The sequence below is a fragment of the Erigeron canadensis genome, chromosome 1, assembly GCF_010389155.1.
Source record: "Erigeron canadensis isolate Cc75 chromosome 1, C_canadensis_v1, whole genome shotgun sequence".
Taxonomy (NCBI): Eukaryota; Viridiplantae; Streptophyta; class Magnoliopsida; order Asterales; family Asteraceae; genus Erigeron; species Erigeron canadensis.
In genome coordinates, this window is record NC_057761.1 from 5,059,558 (window position 1) to 5,080,155 (window position 20,598).

A 20,598-nucleotide genomic window follows, 5' to 3' on the forward strand; every position below is an offset into this window, starting at 1 on the left:
ATATTTGAAACGTCTAATAACATAAAGCTGGTCTGATGGAAAATCATGATGTGTTTCAGAAAACGAGTATTAGGAATGACTGAAGCAAGCGTTTGTCAACAGGTAACATAATCATCGATAGGGTCCTAGACATTTTTAGCCTGAATTTGGACCAAAATATTAATCAACTTGGGATACAACTAAACGTGAACAAAATAACTCCCTGTGTCACTGCATAAATCTTGCTATAGTCCAACCTTTTGATCACTCTGGATTCAGCATATACAAATTCTGGAAAGAAATCCAGGTAAATTCCAAGCAGCTGACAAATAACACCGCATTCCAACCTGTTAATCATGTTGTCAGGAGAGTAATGAAAATTGATGTATTAAAGGGAAAAAATCACAAAGTTACCTAGACGTTTCATTTGTTTATCTTGATGAAGAAATACAAATTAATCCTGCTAAAAGACGTTAAAAATCGAAATATGAAACTTATGAAGTACATCTGGAAGCATCAACGTAGGAATAGAACCTTATGAAGTATAAGCATCAGATCAAATATGAAACTTAACACTACTAACATCAAAAAGCGGCTGGCATTTGGTTTCACCAAAACCATGATAGTGTACAATTTCGGATACATACAAACTGTTTTCTATATCTCAAAAGGGAGCTACTAAATCCGTTAACCACTCACTATAAATGAGAAAACGAACCAAGTCCCTAAATCAATTTTAAAAAAATATATATATAAGGAAAAAATAAGACCAAAAGCTTCTATGGTTGCATGATTCCATTTACTATGTCCTTTGTTTCTTTGTGAGGCAGATATCGAATGATCCTCAGAATCACCACCTGCTTATTGCAGCATTGTTATACGGCTACACAAACGAATATGCTTTATGCTTTATTTCCATGAGCCAAAAATTGAGTTTTGAATGAGGGCAGAGATTGCAACCCACAATTGTCTGGTCCTCAATAGTAAGTGGAACTATATATAGACTTGATACCTCATGTAAAACCTTGTTTATGACCAAAAGCAGGCTGGCGTGTCCTATGAGGCCTATCTTCAGTAAAGGGTCTACTGTCAGATGGTGCAGCCCCAAGAATTCCCAAACTTGTATCGGGTAGGCGCATGGTACCATTAATGAAAGCCCGTGGCGGCAATTGTGGTTGTAAATGAGTATTCGGGTCAGAATCGGCTCTTCTTCTCCTTTTCCATGCTTCAAATTTTGCTGTATCAAGGCCTTTATTTATCAATGCAGATGATTGATCATATGCTTCATTTCTAAAACCTCTTCCATTCATTTGGGAAGTACCCGCTCCTGCTGCAGCCTCTTTCTCTTGTTTGAGTTTGGTATAGATCTGTTGAAGTTTGCCACCCGATAAATTTGAAAAGGTTGAGACATAATTCCATAGTCGTGTTGTCATCCCTGATTTAATCAACAACATTATGAGTTCACAGAAATATGAAATTCAAAGGTGGCATGGTCTACACGACACATTGTGTAGAGCATAGGTGAATGTGCCACAAAGGAGAGTACTACAAGAGACTTTTTTGTGGTTCTCAAGATAGAGGTAGGAGTTGAGCGTGTAGGGTAACGGGGCAAAAACAGATTCTGATTAAAAAGTGTAAACATGGGTCAGGTCAGGTTGCACTGAAAATATAGCTTAATTCAACTGTTGACCATGTCCAATAAATTTAATTTATGTAGCTTAATTCATTTGCCCATTCATACCAACCTAGTTTTGGTTGAATGGGTCAGAAAAAGACAATAATTCTATGGAAAAAGTCACTCACTTTCTTGCTTATGAAGATCCTCTTCGTGGTCGGTAACAATTTGATCAATCTTTCGCCCAAGAAGCTGTAAATAAGTTCTAATTCTCTGAAGAACCTGAAGACATTTAAACAATTAAAAGAACACTTAACTACGTTCCTAAGAAAACATTGGCACCCTTTTCACAAGGGTGTTAAAAGGACGAGTTACAAAAAGAAATACAATAATGAACCTTTTCTTTAGGAAGATCTGCACTGGTGGTTTGTAATCTGTGAAGACGCTCGAGGGTCTTTTTCTCTTCTGTTAGGACATCTTCACACCATTCCATCCATTTTACTTCCTTGAACTGTTCATACACTTCTTCAGTGTCTGACATTTCACCTTCCTCTTTAACCAAAGCCTCATTTTTCTTGCCACGGGTCATCCTCAGTTTACTATTTTGGACTTTTAATTCTGGGGATCCTTGTCTCCATTGTTTGCCTCTGCCACGTGAAGTTGGCATGTTGGGAGGATGATCCTTCTGCTTTTTAGAACCCCTACGACCCCCTTTATTCCCAGAATTCTTACCACCAACAGCCACAAGTTCCTTTAAAAAATCACGAGATATTTTTTCAGCTATAAACGCTCAACATGTAGAACAAAAGCTTAACACTCTGATCAATATCATAATACATAAAACTGATCTATTACTTATTGCATTGATGTGAATTAAAGGCCTACAGCTGAATTTCGCATGTAGCAATTGATAACCAAAATCATGAACATGATAGCAAAGGATGCATAGAAATCAAAAAGATCAAAAAAGCAAAACAAGCCAAACAAAGATAGATAATAAAAAGCTTAATCTTGAAATAACTAACACGAATGATATAGCCAGCATACAGTAAAAGAACACTATTACATCACTTACCATTTCAAGAAGTTGAGAAGCTCGTTCTTTCAATTGGGGAGCTCGTGGTAGAAAGGTTTCATGATGCTGAAGTTCCACCGGAGCAATCTTCTTCAAAAGGCCAAGCGTTTCGTCCAGCCTTATCTTTTCCCAATTCCCAAATCCATGATAATGGATTCCCAGTAGCAGCCTTGCATCATCCTCTGAAGCAAAGAACAGAGACAGATTATAGCTCAAGCAGAAGATCATATAGATGACATTTTCAACCCATTTACTAATGAACAGGTTGATACAGGTTATGGTTTGCCTCTGACAAACTAAATGGGTCAAAGACAAAGGAACAAAAGTTGTCAAAATGTAGATTTAATGCATAGAAGTGTAGAACCTCCTAAATCAATTTCAACAAAATAACTGAAATTATATTGAAATAACATGTACTGAAGACTAATTTATAATAGAAAATGATATATGCACCATAGTTTTTGATCGATTTACCATATGTAGTACAGCTTTTTCAGCACACCTTACAACTCTGTATGGCATATTTGTGCTAGGTATGTCCATTTGTTTGGTAAGTATATCACTTCCCATTTATAAAAGGATAAAATGTGTTTCACATTGACCCATCCAGACAAATCCCAGAAATAAATAGTTAAATACCTATTTTGACCAAAGCCATATAGACCCATTACTTGATTCAACCTTCGTGGAACCTCTTGCTAACCCACGAACATAAACATCAAGGCAATGAAAAAGTAAACTTACTCTGGTTCCACCCACAACCTTTGGACCAAGTTGCAGGTTTCAGGTACATCAAAGCCTGAAACTGTGAGATTGGATCATTGTAGCGGTTAATGCGCTTTGAAAGGAGTTGAAGTTCTTCGACACGGCTTAGTAATTCATCAGCCTTTACAGGGACACCAAAAAAATCCAACAAAGGACCCTAGAGGTGAATTCATTTTTCACAGTTAGCCACATCACTACTCCTAAAATAGACATAAGCAGAGGCGAATCATTGATACAGAAAATATAAAGAGAAAAAAAAGTCGACTAAAACCTTCGCGTCCAGAATCCCTCCCTTAACTGCTTCTCTGCAACCATCCAACAACGCATCAAAAAGCTCAACCTGTGCCTCTACCGGAGCAGCTTCAACAGATCCACCAGCCTCGGCTGCTATTAAGCTAATTTGGCTATCATTTCCAAACTTCTTAACCTGATTTTAGAGAAGGAAATCTGAATTAGTCATGGACCCCTCCTGCCACATTTACATTCAAAAAAAGTAACGGCAAAATTGTAATCACAACAAAAATTAAACCACTAGTTACTGAAAAGCCGCATATTCAGCATACGCAAAAATCAATCAAACACAAACTTTTAATCACCAATGAGAATGTAAAAAAACAGCCACGAAACCCAATCTCGCCAGGGACAGGGTATGGGGGAGATGGATATAGACGGTCATACCACTACCAGAAGGTAGAGCCTGGTATTAAATTATGTATATATGTGTGCACGTGTGTGTGGACATTTATGTGTGTAAATGTGAATGTATGCATATCTTAAAGCAAGTACAACATACAAGAATAAAAGCAATTAAGCATATATGGGTATACAATCAAGTAAGAATATATAACCACCATGAAGTTGGGCAAATCACTTGGAGCTATGGAGAAATAATTATGCTTGGAGAAAATTAGTTAACACCATTTGGAATGGTACACTCATAAAACCAAAGAACACTTTAATAAAGTAGAGTAGTGAAGGACCAAGTCAGAACCAACATATATCGTGAGAACCGTGAGAACCACTAAAAAAACATCTCTAAGGACTTTGCCCTTAGAGTTAAGGGCTACGCCCGTACAGTATCAAACCGCCACCATCTCTTGGATCGCCGCCCATCAAATCCATACCATTCCCATATGCGTCTGGTGACAACCCCTTTAGAACGGATGAGGGCAACACCCATACTGTATCCATACGTTTTCAACACGTAACCCATATGACTTTTTACAAAAAAATTAAAAAATATATATATATTTTTTGGAATGGGTTTTTGTTAAAAGAAAATTAACAAAAAAAATGCAAAATATAAGAATTAAAAATTAGGAAAATTAAAAAACCACACAAAAAAGGAGAAAGGAGGAGGGAAACTAGTTGTTCTCACGGTTCTCTCCATATCTGTCGTTCTCACATTAACCCTACCCAAGTAGAGTAAATGCAAATAAGTGCATTAATAAAAATAATAGGAGTGGTGAGTAACGATAAAACGTAATGAAAAGAATCTACATAGATAGGTTTTGACCAAGTGGATATTTATTGGGGACTAAAAAAATGAATATTATGCAAAACAAAATAGACAAATCTCACCGCACGAAAAAATCGTGTAGCATCTCTCTTCGGCAAGCTGCCATATGACCACCCTCTTGTTTGTGCAGAAGCTCCCTCAAGTGCTGGTGGTTGATAGCTAGAATAATCAGGCTTCCGGCGCTTCATCGCTTTGTCTTGTGATTCAACACCCTTCTTTTTCCTCTTATTACTTCTTTCAGGTGGGACAGCCTCTGCATAACTCTTGCTATTCCGTGCAGCTCGAGGAGCTAAAGCTTCCTACATTAGATAATACATCACTAATCATACAGAAATTCTCAAGAAGATATTTATTGCTTCTAAAAAGATATATGGCTACAAAACAACAACGTTGTAAGAGAGGATAAGCACACACATCAGCTTGTGCAACGGCATCAGGTTTTATCCAGCGACTCCAAAAACTTCCATCATCTTCTGCAGAACCGAAATTTGCAACCTGCAATTGAAGTAAAAGAAAAATTTTAAAAAGAGAGAAATGTTAGACCCATATACAACCATGTAGTACCAGATACTCCAGTGTATACTGTTAACCTATCACATATATAACCCAGAAAATAATGGAAGTCTAAAAAAATCTGCGAATACTACATAAACAAATGCAGCTATTTTATGGTAGTCTTGCCTTAAATGCACTCAGCAATTCATGCCCTGCTTCTTCTCCAGTTCCTTTCTGTTCAACTTTCTCAGCTCTTTCAAGAATTTCATCAATATCCATGCTTAGAAGGCGCTTTTTGTTTTCTTCGTCATTTCTATCTTCTTTAAACAGCTCCTCTGCTCCAAATCTTAAAATAGCAGATAACTCATTCTGAACCATTAAAAAAAAGAAGAATTAGACGAAGAATGAATTCTTTAAAATTCACAATACCATGTAGTTACTTTTCATCAAGCCGCAGATAGAGATAACTGCTTCCTGATTCTTCAAATAGCCAAAACATAATACCTTGTCAAATCCACTCCCTTTTTTTGCTTCTTTCTTCTCCAATCTTCCCTCAGCATTTAGTTTCTGAATAACCAAATGATCAAGTACCTGAAAAGAAAATAATCCAAACATAAATTTTTAAATTAAAAAAACAAGTGTATTGGTGTTGGCCCATCAAAGGACACAAATATATATATATATATATCATAAGATAATTATGATAAAAATAATAATAGCGTATCGTTCTAGCAAACACATTTCAACGGATCCAACATGCAGATTGATTCATAAATCTGTATGCCTCTTTACATATAATATTAAAAGGAAAATGCTAAACAAACCCTTAGGGCTTCACTTAACGTGCATAAAAAGATTGTACATTTCCATATTAAAAGCCCACCCCCTGAATTTTATGGTAAGTGTGCAACTACATAATGCACCTTAACGAAAACCCTTAGGGCTTCGTTTAGCAAAACCCTAAAAGTAATAGCAGATAGAAATCTCAGCTAATTACACATGCAAGCAGGACAAAGCATGCAGACTGCACTTTATAAAGAACAAAATACAAAAGATAAATATACCATCTTCTTTTTTGCACGTTCCAAAATGTCTTCTTCAACACTTTTGCTTGTTACAAACCTATAGATATTAACAACATCTTGCTGTCCGATTCTATGAGCTCGGCTCATTGCCTATACAAGACCAGTTCACACAAAAAATCATCATTATGGATAAATTAGAGATTGGAGATGCATTGAAATTCATAATAGGGTTGGCCCAAAACCTGCAGATCGTTTTGAGGATTCCAGTCAGAGTCAAAGATGATGACTGTATCGGCCGTCGCAAGGTTGATACCTAAACCACCAGCACGAGTAGAAAGAAGGAAGCAGAAATCATCACTGCCAGGGGCATTAAAATGCTCCATAGCTTGGTGGCGTACCTCAGCCTTTGTGCTTCCATCGAGTCTTTGAAACTTGAATCCCTTAATAGACAAATAATCTGCTAGAATATCCAGCATCTTAACCATCTACATTGCGAAGATACAGATTAGCCGATAAACTTGAACGAGTACCATCTAACACAAGAAGACACAACCAACACAGCCTCAATTTGCCATAGTACTTATGTTGGACAAACACAAAAGCTGAGTTGTATTTCATATGATTAAAACAAAAACATGCAAGACATAATCATTCAGTCTAATTACACAACTTTACTACAGATAATGATTAGCTTAACATGGCATTTTAATCCAGTGACAGACACCTTAAATATGACCCACTAAGATACAGTGAAAACTTCAAATTAATTTTGTTGGACAATGAGATAATAAATGCTGGTGCAGCTGGTATAAAAATCTGAGCAGCCAAATATGTCGCTAACAGAAACTCCAAATTGTGGCCTCAAATCAGTTTTTGATACAGAAGATTTTGCAGAAACTAATCTATTAAAAAGTACTTCAATAAGGATGTACTATTCATGCAAGGAAAGCAAGAACTTGGCACGTATTCTTGTTTGTGAGAAAGTAGTTGATACATCTCAGGAAGCCTCATCCATTATTTACTACGAAGATGTTGATATCTTGAAAAATTGCTACGAGGATTACTGGAAACTAATGTGGGATATATTCTTTCATTGTAAATTTGTTATATGAGAGTTACTTATCTTCAATATACTCCAAGTTAAGTGTTACCTTCAGAAATGGTAGCAACATTAGCATGTATTCATTGACTTTAGCAATTGAATGAATTGATCACTTTGCAAGGGAAAACACAATTTTCAAATGTTTTTTTAGAATCAATTAAGAAAGGCATTTCACATATTTTCAGTAAAGTTTTTTAATGAAAAGTTCACAACCTAAAACAATCAACTCACCGCTACCAAACGATGAATAAATCACTGGACAAATATAGTGGCAATCTGGAACTGATTATTAGTACTTTTCATTTATACATCATATCAGTTCAACCGAACGTTTTTATATTCAAATCCTTATGCTTTTACTATATCCTCAAAATTCACTATTTAGTTACATGGGTGTGATCGATGGCACGAGTGCCAGCAACAAAGAATTGAATCCTGTCCAAGTAATTACAAGCTATTGAGCCTAAGGAGAAGCTAAAGCTTTACTAAAAAAATGATACTTTCCTGTAGTGGCCATTCCTTGTCAATATATGTAAAGCATGTAAAATACCTGTGAAAATATTAAAACCCGGTGATTTGTTTCGTGCAACCTATCTAGAAGCTTGTCCAAGATAACTAGCTTCCCACTGCTGAGAATTACACGTTCCAATTTACTGCTACCAGTAATTACGGAGTCCCCACCATAACCATGATCAGCACTTTCAAACAAGAATGGGTGATTACAACATTTCTTCAACTCAACCACAATGTTCAAAAGAGAAACCTGCAGAATTACAATATATGTAAGTCAAACTGGGCTTGGTCACACAAGCCCTTAACCCAAGTGGGGGTATCCAAGTAGTTTAGACAATAGACTTTCATATAATAATATGAAAGTCAATGTCTCGGTACGATTTGAGAGAGAGACAGAGACAAAGATTTTAGGACAAAAAGAGAGCTGCTAATCATGAAGGTTATGTGGTCAAGGAATGATACACCAAGAAAAGAAGCAATTTGAGACTAACAATCTCGTGAATAAAATATGTAGGTTAAAGACTTGGTATTGATAGGTTATTAGTGGTTAGAGTTTGAATTTAGTTTAATGTTTCGAGTCTGAGACATTGGGAGATCCACAATTCTCAGATTGTAGAAACCACCTATGGCTAATTCTGTGTTGTTTCTGATTGTCAATAAAAATTCTGCCCCCGGTCGTATCAGTTTTACATTCTATAACATCAGAAACATGAATACTAACCTGATTCCCACGAACACCTTTATTTAAGTCACGAAAGTTGCGTTCCAAAATCCACTTATAATACCTAGGAATTTAACCAGTACCATTGCAGGTAAGGGGCAAGATATAAAACCATATGCCAATAAAATGGATAGAAAATTACTGCTTCTGTAGAGGTGACATTTCAACCCGGAGAACACGCTCAATCTTTGGAGGCAGGGACTTCTCCACATCTTTTATAACTCTTCGCAAAATGTGGGGCCGCAACTCCATATGGAGATTTGCAAGCTATAAAAGTATGGCATAATCACATTAGGATTTGGTTGGACTTTCAAAAAATTTCATTTTAGTTTGCCAATCAACTTTATTATTTTTTTCAAGTCAACATGTGATTGTAGGCTCCATTTACTAGATGGAACATGAAGATGGGAGACAGAATGAACAAAGAAATCTGTAACAAGCACAGATACCATTTTTCTGTTCGTTCTTTGGTGTAGGGAGAACATATACAGGCACAAAAGCTCAGACCATACCAAGATAAGGAAAGAGGTAAAAGCATAAGTAAACAAAAATAAACGCATAAGCCAACAAGTACCTCAATTTCATTAAACGAACTAAGATTCTTGTAATTCTGCACAAATTCATCCTTGCTGTTGAATTTATCTGAGTCGAGAAAGTGAAGCAAGGCCCTGTCATCACATAAACAAACAAGCAAAAAAGTACAATGAGAGATCATTCGACAAATCCTACACAAGAGAACTAACAACGATGGACTCCCCCTTCAGTTGTCCATTTGTTGTTTAAGACAAAGATGTTACTAATATAACTGTTTTCAAAATAAAAAATCTTCACTTATTTACTATGTCAGGCACATAGAAGAATAGGTCCAAAGACTAAAGGTAGGAATTACATAAAGTTCAATCTGTTCTAGGCAGTGACATTACTGATTTGAATGTTCCCGACTTACGAAAACAATTCCTACGTTAGTCGCATAGAAGAACAGGTCCAAAGGCTGAGGTTGAAATTACAGAAAGTCAAACTTATACTCGACAACCTTTATCATCATGGAGAAGTTCAAAGAGACGCCCAAATAGAAGAGGTATTTCAATTGTGACACATTAGCTATTGACATACAACCTTTTCAAACATTCACCACGTGGTTTCTTCGTTGTATAGAGTCTTTTCATTTGCCCACAAATCAGGCTTGTTTGAGTCAAAAGTCTGTTTTTGGAATTTGCTTTAAGTTTAACACGTTCACCTTTGTGGCCTTGGATATTATCTAAAAGACAGTCATTTATTAAAAAATATTTTAATTTCTAATTATCTGAAAACAGAATATATGTGCTGTAGTGGTATGCTTACTGAGCACATCTTTTCAATATATACGATAAACCATTTACTATTAAATTTCCGGTTTGCTTGGTTTTCAAAGACACTAAGCACACAAAAGCGATAGGGTCCATTTCTAAAGTGCTAAGCGGAAAAGCGGCGAGATTTTTGTACACGAGGCGCACGGTTTAAATATAAGTTTATTTACTATATCTATTTAATATACTACAAAATTAATATTTTCACATCTAAAATTTGGATCATTGAAAGGTATATACTTAACTTATAAACAATTCTAATGTACAACATAAAAAGCTTTATGTATGATTTAAAGAAGCTTAGACTTCATGATATATTAAAAAAGTAAGAAAAAATAAGCAAGAAACGCTTTTGTGCCAAAAGCAAGCGCTTTTGTGCTTGGCGATTCAGAGAAAATCGCTTAAAGCGTGCGCTTCATGTACAGGGACCGCTTACTGTCACCTAAGGCGCTGAGGAACGCTTTTATTGCCGCCTAGCACTTAATCGCGCTTTAAGAGCGATTTTAAAAACCAAGCCGGTTTGAGTAACATTTGGATATATTTGACGTAATTATTTCACGCAATGTTTTTTATATTAATATAATGTTTCATTTAATTATATAATGCTTTTATTTTATACATATATGTTTTTTAAACTAATGTGTTTAATTAAGAAGTGATGAAGAAAGTAAAGTGGTGTTATTGGCAGTGGTGTGTCAGTAGGTGTGTCAGTTTAGAAGTGATGACTAGGTGCTGATTTGGCAAAACTGATGAGGAAGGGGCGAAGTCACTATTGGGAGTAGTCTAACTATGCTTTCATGCTTATCCTCTAACACAAAATAGCTCCGCAAAGTGTTACTACAAACCAGCCAAAGGTGTCAAGAAAGTTACATGTAGAAAATGAGCTATACACACTAACCAACCCTTGGTTTAAAGAACATAAATTATGTTGCTAACAAGGTACTAAACATTTAACAACAGTGCAAAAATAGAAATCATCCACAGCCACAGTTGAGAGTTTGAGAAAATAACGTTAAGCAACAGCATTGCAATAAAAGATAAACATTACCATAGTTCTTCAACACTGTTTTGCAAAGGAGTGCCAGTAATAAGGAGCTTGTTTTTTGTCCTGAATTCCTATTAAAATAAATGTTCTCATATAAGCCATGATAACTGCAAAAAAAGGAGAGAGAATATATACCCATACCTTGAGTGCCATATATAATGACGCTTCACTATTTTTCAATCTATGTGCTTCATCAACCATAAGATAGTTCCACTTAATTGTTGATAGCACCATCTTATCCTTCAGTAATACTTCATATGTAGTCAATAGCGCATCAAACTTTGTGGTGCCATCCGTCTTCTTATCAGAGAAAAATTCGTATTGCTGACAGACCTATACAATAGTTACCACAAAAGAAAAGCAAGAATATAAAAGCAAAGTTTAAAATAAATAAATAAATAAAATAATAAAGAAAGAAAGCTAAGATGATGCCAAAAAAATTTAGCTGCATTTTCAAATTAAAAACAATAAACAAACAAAAAGCTATTAACAAGCTAATTCTTTTGTTACGGAATTTTAAGGTCACATGGTTAAAAAGAAAACATTCACAGCGATTATGAGCGGACAACATTAAGCTTCTGTGTCAATATTAAAGCTACCTCACGACTAGCACGAGTCCCAACATATACAATGACGTTCATATCAGGAAGCCACTTTCTGAACTCTTTAGCCCAATTTGACAAAGTCGATAAAGGAACAACAACAAGAAATGGTCCATGAATTTGTTGTGAGTTCTGGGGAGACAGTTAAAAACAAATTTAATCAGCTTTGTAAAAGAAAAAATAAAAAACTGACAGACATATAAGACAAATATAGGAGTACCTGAAGAAATCCAAGCATTGAAACTGACTGAACTGTTTTGCCAAGGCCCATCTCATCAGCTAATATCACATTCGTATCATTTCTCCAACTGCACTGTGAATAGTGTTGATAAGTACAGTGATTATGCAATATCCAAGGCACAAAACCAAATGGAACTCAAATGAAGACATTTGTGTGACATACCTATTGACAAGAAAATTCAAACCTTCAAGTTGATAGTCTCTCAGTTTCCCGCCTTTTAGCCAATCAGGCTGTTCATCAAGTTTTCTCAAACTTGCTACAAGAATATAAAAAATCAAAAAAATCAATATTGAACATTTGGTAGGTAAGAGAAAGCTAGGACACTGGAAACAATATGAACAGAAAAAAGAACATAGATAGATATAAATGCTGCACATCCAACATGATTAATTCTATCATTTTTTAACCCACAAACACCTATACCCTCCCTTCTGGTGAGAACTTGAACTAACCCTAAAATCTGATGATTTTGATTTGAAGGATGCATGAATAATTCAAACCCTTCTTACAGGGGAAAAAAAAGAAAAAAAAAATTGACAACATCCATCTTTGCCCATATATAATCATTTATGATACTGGACATATAAAAAACTTCATCCTTCTGATCTTCAGGAGTTCATTTTATCTGTCTCCCGTTACAAATGGAAAATTTTCAACAATGTTGATTACTTGATTTACCTTCCAAGGGAAGATAACAAGATTGGTATCAAGATACTAAGTCTCATATGGTCATGAGATGGCTAAGTTCAAGCTTAGAATTACTTAAAATACTCTTAAATCACATGTCAAGTGGTGGTGTTGATACAGAAACATCTGATGTCTTGTAAAAGAAAACAAATTCTCACACAAAGCCAGGCACAAATTGGTTAATTTTCAGAACTTTCTATCTTTGGATGTCATTATAACATGATCTGTAATGATTTAAAAATTGTAACAAAATAAATGCATACCTTTACTCTTTCTTCGCTGGAAATCTACCAATTTCCCATGGACAGCTTCAAGAGCAGCCTCTCGAGCCTGCATACAAATTGAAAAATCAGACACTACAAACTTCTAAATCATGGTTAACTGCCACTGCTATACATCTTATCAATGTCCTAATAAGAAACAAAAAGCCAAGTGACACGGCAATTTATGATAACAAAAAATGTGATCAGAATATCAGCTTCCAACACCAATAATGTTATAAATGATTATTAAATTATATACTTCGTAGCAAACAAACACCACAACTAGAGCAATACCTTGTATTCATCAATTGCTGCTTGCGCGAAAGAAATGTCATCAATCTTCTCCCTGATGATATGATATCAACATAAGCATTCAGGCAGATATCACAATCTCACATTATCATAACATAGGTTTTTCAAAAATCCAATTAACTGACACAAGAAAGCATGTATCATGAATATTAATTGTCCAGAGATAACAATTACACAAAACACTTGCTTTTTAGTGTTTTATAAATAGGTACAAACAAATCAGAAAGAGATCAAATATTCCGTAGCAATTATTCCTAAAACTAATGAAACAAATAACACAAAAATATCATAGCACTATACAGGCCTACAGGGTGTCTCTTTTAATGTAACCATCAGTTTTTGACATGATATAGCTCTTGCAATCATGATATTCTGGGATGTGCTCATGTGCTTTTGCTCAGAAGTTCCAAGAAAAGTAATGTGACAATTGTATTACAAAATAGATATTGTTCAAATACAAGCAGATGCTACTATAATCATAAACCATAAACATACTATACTTCGTATAAATCTTTAATATGAATGAATAATTAACCCCTCTATGAACTTGTTCAAAATATGGCACACACAAAAGCACAGATATCCGAGTTGTAACTTTCACCTACACCTTTACGGGACAAATAATGAGCCTTCAAAAAATAAGAATAATAATGTTTCACTAATACCAATTGCAATCAATATAATAAAATCATTAACCAACCAAAATGCTTGATTAATAGACCATATATTATTGATGAAACAAAAAAGAGAGTGGAAAAAAAATAATAATAACACAGCCAGTGAAAAAACTGGAGGATAACGACTTAAAAATTCATAAAAGTTAATTGTGTCTATATACCATGTTGCTTCAGCATACGAGAGTCCTTGCCACTTGACCAAGTACTCTGGCACTCCCAAACTTCTGCTGATTCTGTCGGCAATTATTCTCTCAACCTAATTACCACAAATAAAAAAAACCACTGCTACATAAGATGGGGTAAAAAGAGCGCAAAGTGATTATTCAGTTTCTATAAAAGCAGCAAAACCTGACAGTTCTGCTTGATAAGATCTAGATCCATCTCCTTGCTTACGTCAATGACCTCAATCTAACAGAAATACAAAACAAGAAATAGTAAGTCTGTGTTCAACCAAAAAGATTATACAGACAACATAAGTTCCAGATAGCAACTATAAAGATAATGACAATACTCCAACAATATTAACCATAATAAACAATTAAACTTCTGTTACCACGCATCTTAGAGTTTGTCGGGCGATTACATAAAGTAATGTTTAAAACATCAAATTACAAATGGTCGGCAAAGAAAGCACATACATGCTTAAAAATCTCCTAACACATGGTTCGGAAACTATAAAACACATTTTGACTATACACCACTGGTCAAACATCCAAACTCATAAAGGGATATAGTTTAAGCCAAATGACAGTATGTTATCTACAAATGATATAGATGAGAATAAAGAATTATGTGAATTATTTAAAAGGGTTTAGTATCCGAAAGCGTAAGAAACTTTTACACATTTCCTATTGTATGAATGAAACTTACATTTGGTGCATTGTAGGAAGAAACTTTGTAAAACTGTTCAAATTATGTAACATTTTATATGCACCAATCAGAAACTTACACGTGGCAGCTCATATCTTTTGCCACGTATACAATTTTACATTATTTGAATAATTTTCGAAAATTTCTTCCTACAATGCACCAAATATAAGTTACATTCATACAATAGTAAAAGTATAAAAGTTTCTTTCACTCCTAGATACTAAACACTATTTAAAAACCCAAGGATAGAGAACCCCAAAAACTAAACTGTTTCTTTGAGTCAACAGCTGCTTCGAAAATTTAGTTTCCAAAATCATAGATATGTGTGCTGTAATTCTTATCAATAGACTAAATTTTATGATTGATTACATCACTTCTGAACCCAGCTTCGCAGTTTTACTGCAGCTTCAAGTTTTACCTAGACTACAACTTTCATGCATAGAGTACAGTGGCTGCACATGAGGGGCAGAGGGACAAACACTATAGCTCAACTTATCTATCAAACAGTTAGAGCAATCAAAATTTCAAAGTTATTCTAAATAAAGGAGAAGAAAGATACATTCAGGTAAAAAAAACTCCATGCCCAACATTACCTCCTCGCGAGATACTGTTCTCCTGTGCCTGATTTCCTCCATAACTTTTTTGGTATAATTTACCACCTTCTTAAAGCCACTCAACTGACCAAAAACAAAATAATAATGATCAAGGCAAGGATACCTGACGACAAAGATGACAAATTGCGCACCAACAGAATATGCATGAAAGGGTAAGCTCACAAACTGAAAACTTACCTTTTGTAGTTCAGAAAATGATTTCCATTGACAATGCAGATGTGATTGGCCTTTCCATTTGATATAAAACTCAGTATTGTTCCAATCTGTCTCTGAGTCAAATAAATGGTTCAGCAATACAGGCTCTGTAGATTTGTTATTTCGAGCAGCTTCTTCTGCCATGCCCTTTGGCTGATGCCAGAGCACCTTCTCAATGGAGTCGCCATCTTCCTCTTCCATGTCCTCCTTACCTCACAAATGGTAATAAATTAGTATAGACAAAGAAAGATAGGAACAAAGTAATGCCTAGTAACCAGTAAGTAGACAAAATATATATAGTGTCCATATATATATCAATAGTACCCAATCCACCATGAGAAGAGTATGGGAGGGGTAAGATGTATACAGTCTTGCCTCTACATGAAGATAGAGACTAATTCCGTTATACTATATATAATCTCAAAACTATGTGGCCATGTGCATTTAAATATATACATGCAAACGAATCTCAAAAAAGACCTTAATATTGAGCCAAGATCTAAACCAAGTGACCAACAGACGTTAAAATTCACTACACTATCAGCAGATTTATAAATTATAATCATTAATAGAATGCAAAGTAATGCGTTAAGCATACACCAAATGATTACTAAAATAGGCATCTAAGTAAATTACTATGTATGTGCATTTATAAATAATCCGCTTTAAGCATACACCACACGATTACTAATATAGGCATCCAAGTAAATTACTATGTATGTGCATTTATAAATAAACCACACCTTGAGGCCCTTTCTCTTGATATCTTCACCATGGTCTTCGCTTTCATCACTTTCAACATATGATACTTTCCGTACCGATCTAGTTGAAGTTCGAACTTCATTGTTCTTCCCAGAGCCTTTTGTAGAAAAAGATCGACCACCAATTTCTTTGCGTGGATGACTACTCCTCCTCCTTGTACTTTTAAAGTCCTCTTCAATATCATCATCTGAATCATTTGCTGAGGACTCTTCTTCATCATACGATATTCTTCCTCTTTTCCTTCGACTGAAAGATGTAGATGGTTTGGGTTCTCTATTAAACTTTGAACTACTACGTCCGCGCTTCTGCCTCTGTGTGCCACTTGGTTTCTTATAAAAATCATCATCTGAAATGTCTAATTCATCTTCATCAAAGTTATCATCTTCGTCTAATTCTTCACCCTCCCAATCTTCATCAAGTCCCTGAAGAATGCAAAACGAGTGCAGAGTGTAATTATGCAAAAGTAGAAACATGTTCTATCATAATTAAAACAAAAACACAAAGAAATGTGTTCATCTAATTCAGTTTAACATTCCAATACATAAAGAGACTAAATTGAAGAACAGACTTAGCATGTCCATGGGCTGTGACAAGTCAGTCGAGCAATTAAGCACCAATCATCAAAACACAGTGACTGTTTACTTGAAAATAACTTATACAAAGGCCAGTATGAGATACAAAGTACATTTAAGTTTAGAACATATGCAGGTGATACTTGGTTGCTTTGATCTCTATGTAACAGGTTGCATATAATTAATTAATCATGAGAAATGGAAGGGGGAAAAACAAACATAGGCCTGGACGTAAAAATGACCAAATTTATCTGACTTTCAGAACAGCCCCCAGACAACTTATCCAAGATAATGGAAGGAGATAAAACGAACTTAGGCGTCAGCGTACAGATGACCAAATTTATCTGACTCTCAGAACAGCCCGCAGGCAACCTATCCAAGACGAGGCTTCTTTAAAAGTTAACTTTAAAGAAGTAGAGTATGAATAGTATATTCATAAGTGTTTGTGACTAAAATAAAATAAAGTTACACAGGGATATACCTGCATCTCAAACAAACTATAATTATACAATAGCTGAAATCCTAATAGCTAACTACCATAAGCAATAAACAAACTGCCAAATATCAACACCAGCACGCAATAATGATCTAGAATCTAAGAGCTCAATATAAAGAAATTGGGAGGAAACTAGGGTGACTTTTAAAGTGGCACAAACTTCAATCAGCATAGTACAACCCACCAACAAGATTGAATCCTTTGCTTATAAACAGTCACAACCATTGATAGCCTTACTTTCAGTAACTAGGACCAAAATCCATATTGAGTCTGGCATTATGTATTGACTGACTTATCAGCTACACTAAATATTCAACTACAGCAATTAATTAGGCTCTAATATAACCTACCACTTTCACCAGAGTATACTATCTAAGCATAGGTATCTTTTCAGCACTCTACCCACCATTACCCAAAAACAATTTATAAGAAACGAAAACGAGTGCTCTAACAGAGTGCAATACCAACAAACCCTCACATACCAGTTGCTGTATTACAAGCCAAATAGAGGTACGTACATGATAAAATGTGATATATATAAATATATTTTCTATATACAATTTCCTACCTAGCATAAATATGGTTTAAGATACTTCCTAAGGCATAATTTGAGGTAGAGATGTAGAAGTCTAACAATTATATAATTATGCATTTCATAGAAATACAAGTACATGTATATTTATGTTTGAAATAAAAGCTGCATAGTATAAAGTGAGCTAAATTGTGTAGTCAAGCACTCAAGCCAGGCAACACAAGCAAACACAAAAGAACTTTTGAGTTAAAAGTGATGTTCAATCTAACTATTGTAGTCAACCTCAACTTGGTTTAACTCAAAATCTCAAACACAAGACCAAGCTAACTTCATGTGAATTATAGACCAAAGATTCGAAGAGACTGGATCATAGCTTCAATCAACAATTCCATTAATACTAAAAACAATCACAAAAACAAAGAGTAGCCACATACCTTTAACAAATTACTTTTGCTCATTCTTATCATATTTTGATTTCATGCAAGGCCACCTCTTACATACTCAACCAAGTGTTATGACCATAGAGAAAGCTGATTCACAGCAACCATGATAATTTCAATTTAGATAGTGTGTCCTAAATCTACTCAGTCATGACTAAAAGTAGGTCCACGAACACCTCAATATTATTAGCATAAAGTAGTCCCTGGAACAACCGTTGGAAGCCAGAGCAATACATCAAGAGTGACACCAAAAAAAAAAAATTTAAATATTACCCACTAAACTCGTGCCTCACAAGTTCAAGATACTGTAATATTGCCTTATTAAGTTTTCCATCTCATACGAACTACAAATGATCATAGCAATGAAAATGTTGAAGCAGTGAAAATTATTCAAAATGCAGGCAAAATAATTACAGCAGTCAGTATCTCTTGAAGAAGTGAAAGATGATAACAAGCAATAAGAAAGGAGAAGACCAAAATAATAAGCAGTTACCTTCTTCCCTCTTCCAACACTTGTAGGGATCGAAGCTGGATCAAAATCAGCATCAGCAGGGTCATCTTCTGCATCAGATGATAAAAACACAAGTCAAAATTTTAAAACGTAAAAAAATGTCAACAGATAAAAACCGCATTTCATTTCATCAACACAACTTCACATACACGAATATATATAATCATAATAGTTAAAAAAAAAAAAAAATTACCATCTTCTTCCTCATCATCTTCAAAATCAACATCTTCCACATAGTCAGCCCCATATGAAGATTTTGGCTTCTTTCTATACGCAAAGTTATTGGCAACAACCTGCGGCTGTGCTACTGAATTATAACCAGCTGCATTATTTATAAACTTATGGTGCATTGAATCGCTTTGATCATCTCCATCCAGCTCGTAATAATCATCAGACAACATCTCATCTACATTTTGACCTTTATTTGCCTTATCAACTTCTGAAAAATCATTTCCGGACCCCTCTTCAACGTTATACTCAGAACTACTTTTTGACTCATGACCAGACTCCGAGCCATTTCGATTATTAATAGGCTGACAGTCCTTCCAAAACGTCGAACCCCATCTTCCTGTTGCTTTCCTTGTATTATTATTATTATTACTACTATTTACATTAGAATTCGGTAGATTCAATAAGCTATCATCATCATCCTCAGGTGGTGGCTCATTTAACGATCCCATAACGTACGGTTCGCCATCATCTTCCACCTTCCCTTTATCCATACTCGACGTTCCTTCCAAATAATCGTTTCCCAAAGTTCCACCGCCCTGGTTCTCGTCGTTCAAAACACCATCCGGAATCGTTCCATTCGTATAGTTTCTATAATAAGCCATTCTAACCCTAACCCGAAACCAAAGTCACTCACACTCCAGCTGCACTTACTACAAACCTGTTCACACAACTAACATCAAAACATTAATAATTACCGAATAATAACGATAAACACGAACAAAACGAAGTAAAATAAACGATAAGAAAACTTTATATTTAAAAAAACAGAATTGAATTGATATGACTTTATAAACACAAGGAGTAGAGTACGAAATTAATCACAGAGACACTATATCAAATTTCGAGTGAATTACGAATTGAAAAGAACGAAAAGACGGATTTAAACGAATACGAAAACTTCATAAATACAAAAAAAATAGGATCCGAATTAGTTTAAATGTATAAAAAATGGATCGGTTGGGTAGTAAACATACAGCAAAAAAAAACACATAAAATTTCAAAAATCAACGGCCAAAAAAACACTAAAATTAGGTCTAGATTAGCTAATTAATTGATTAATTAGTGAAATAATATTTGAATGATGTATATATAATTCATATATAATAGACTCACACATTTGATAGCGAAATAACGTCGTATATATAAATATAGATACATAGATATAGATATATACATATATGAAATAGAGATATAGATTATATTAGTAATATACGGATTTAATTTTTATTTTCTAAAAAAGTAATAATAAAAAAGGAGGGACGCACGTTAACGATCGGAGATTACGTCGGGGAAAATAGGGTTATACGACGGCTTACGGGAGAAGATGTCCGCCGAGAGAGATATATAGAGAGAGAGAGAAAGGGGGATTTGGGGGAAATTTTAAGAAGTTTTA

At 34.9% G+C, this 20,598-nt stretch overlaps 1 protein-coding gene across 2 annotated transcripts; it reads right to left on the bottom strand.

Moving 5' to 3' along the window:
• Positions 1 to 558: 558 nt before the first annotated feature.
• Positions 559 to 20,598, bottom strand: LOC122596668 (protein CHROMATIN REMODELING 5). Of its 2 annotated transcripts, none has more exons than XM_043769298.1 (31): positions 20,471 to 20,598; positions 19,168 to 19,863; positions 18,957 to 19,021; positions 16,405 to 16,845; positions 15,644 to 15,868; positions 15,446 to 15,529; positions 14,331 to 14,390; positions 14,144 to 14,238; positions 13,288 to 13,339; positions 12,994 to 13,060; positions 12,206 to 12,299; positions 12,023 to 12,110; positions 11,800 to 11,934; positions 11,342 to 11,533; positions 11,204 to 11,271; positions 9,384 to 9,477; positions 8,952 to 9,076; positions 8,810 to 8,873; positions 8,126 to 8,338; positions 6,716 to 6,958; positions 6,513 to 6,623; positions 5,953 to 6,039; positions 5,635 to 5,817; positions 5,368 to 5,448; positions 5,016 to 5,252; positions 3,706 to 3,861; positions 3,414 to 3,591; positions 2,670 to 2,851; positions 1,992 to 2,345; positions 1,783 to 1,876; positions 559 to 1,414 (listed from the first exon to the last, which is right to left on the bottom strand). In XM_043769298.1, the coding sequence occupies exons 2-31, from the start codon at positions 19,805 to 19,807 to the stop codon at positions 993 to 995; spliced, it is 5,130 nt and encodes a 1,709-aa protein (XP_043625233.1). In that variant the 5' UTR covers positions 19,808 to 19,863; positions 20,471 to 20,598; the 3' UTR covers positions 559 to 992. The 2 variants fall into 2 exon arrangements, with proteins under 2 accessions (XP_043625233.1, XP_043625226.1); XM_043769291.1 differs by having other exon boundaries at positions 18,957 to 19,024.

Coding starts and splice junctions, on each gene's coding strand:
- LOC122596668 (XM_043769291.1), bottom strand. CDS start 19,807: ATGGCTTATTATAGAAACTATACGAATGGAACGATTCCGGATGGTGTT. Junction 14,239..14,330: donor TTATCAAGCAGAACTGTCAG/GTTTTGCTGCTT, acceptor TGTGGTAATTAG/GTTGAGAGAATAATTGCCGA. Junction 13,061..13,287: donor CAGCAATTGATGAATACAAG/GTATTGCTCTAG, acceptor ATTTGTATGCAG/GCTCGAGAGGCTGCTCTTGA.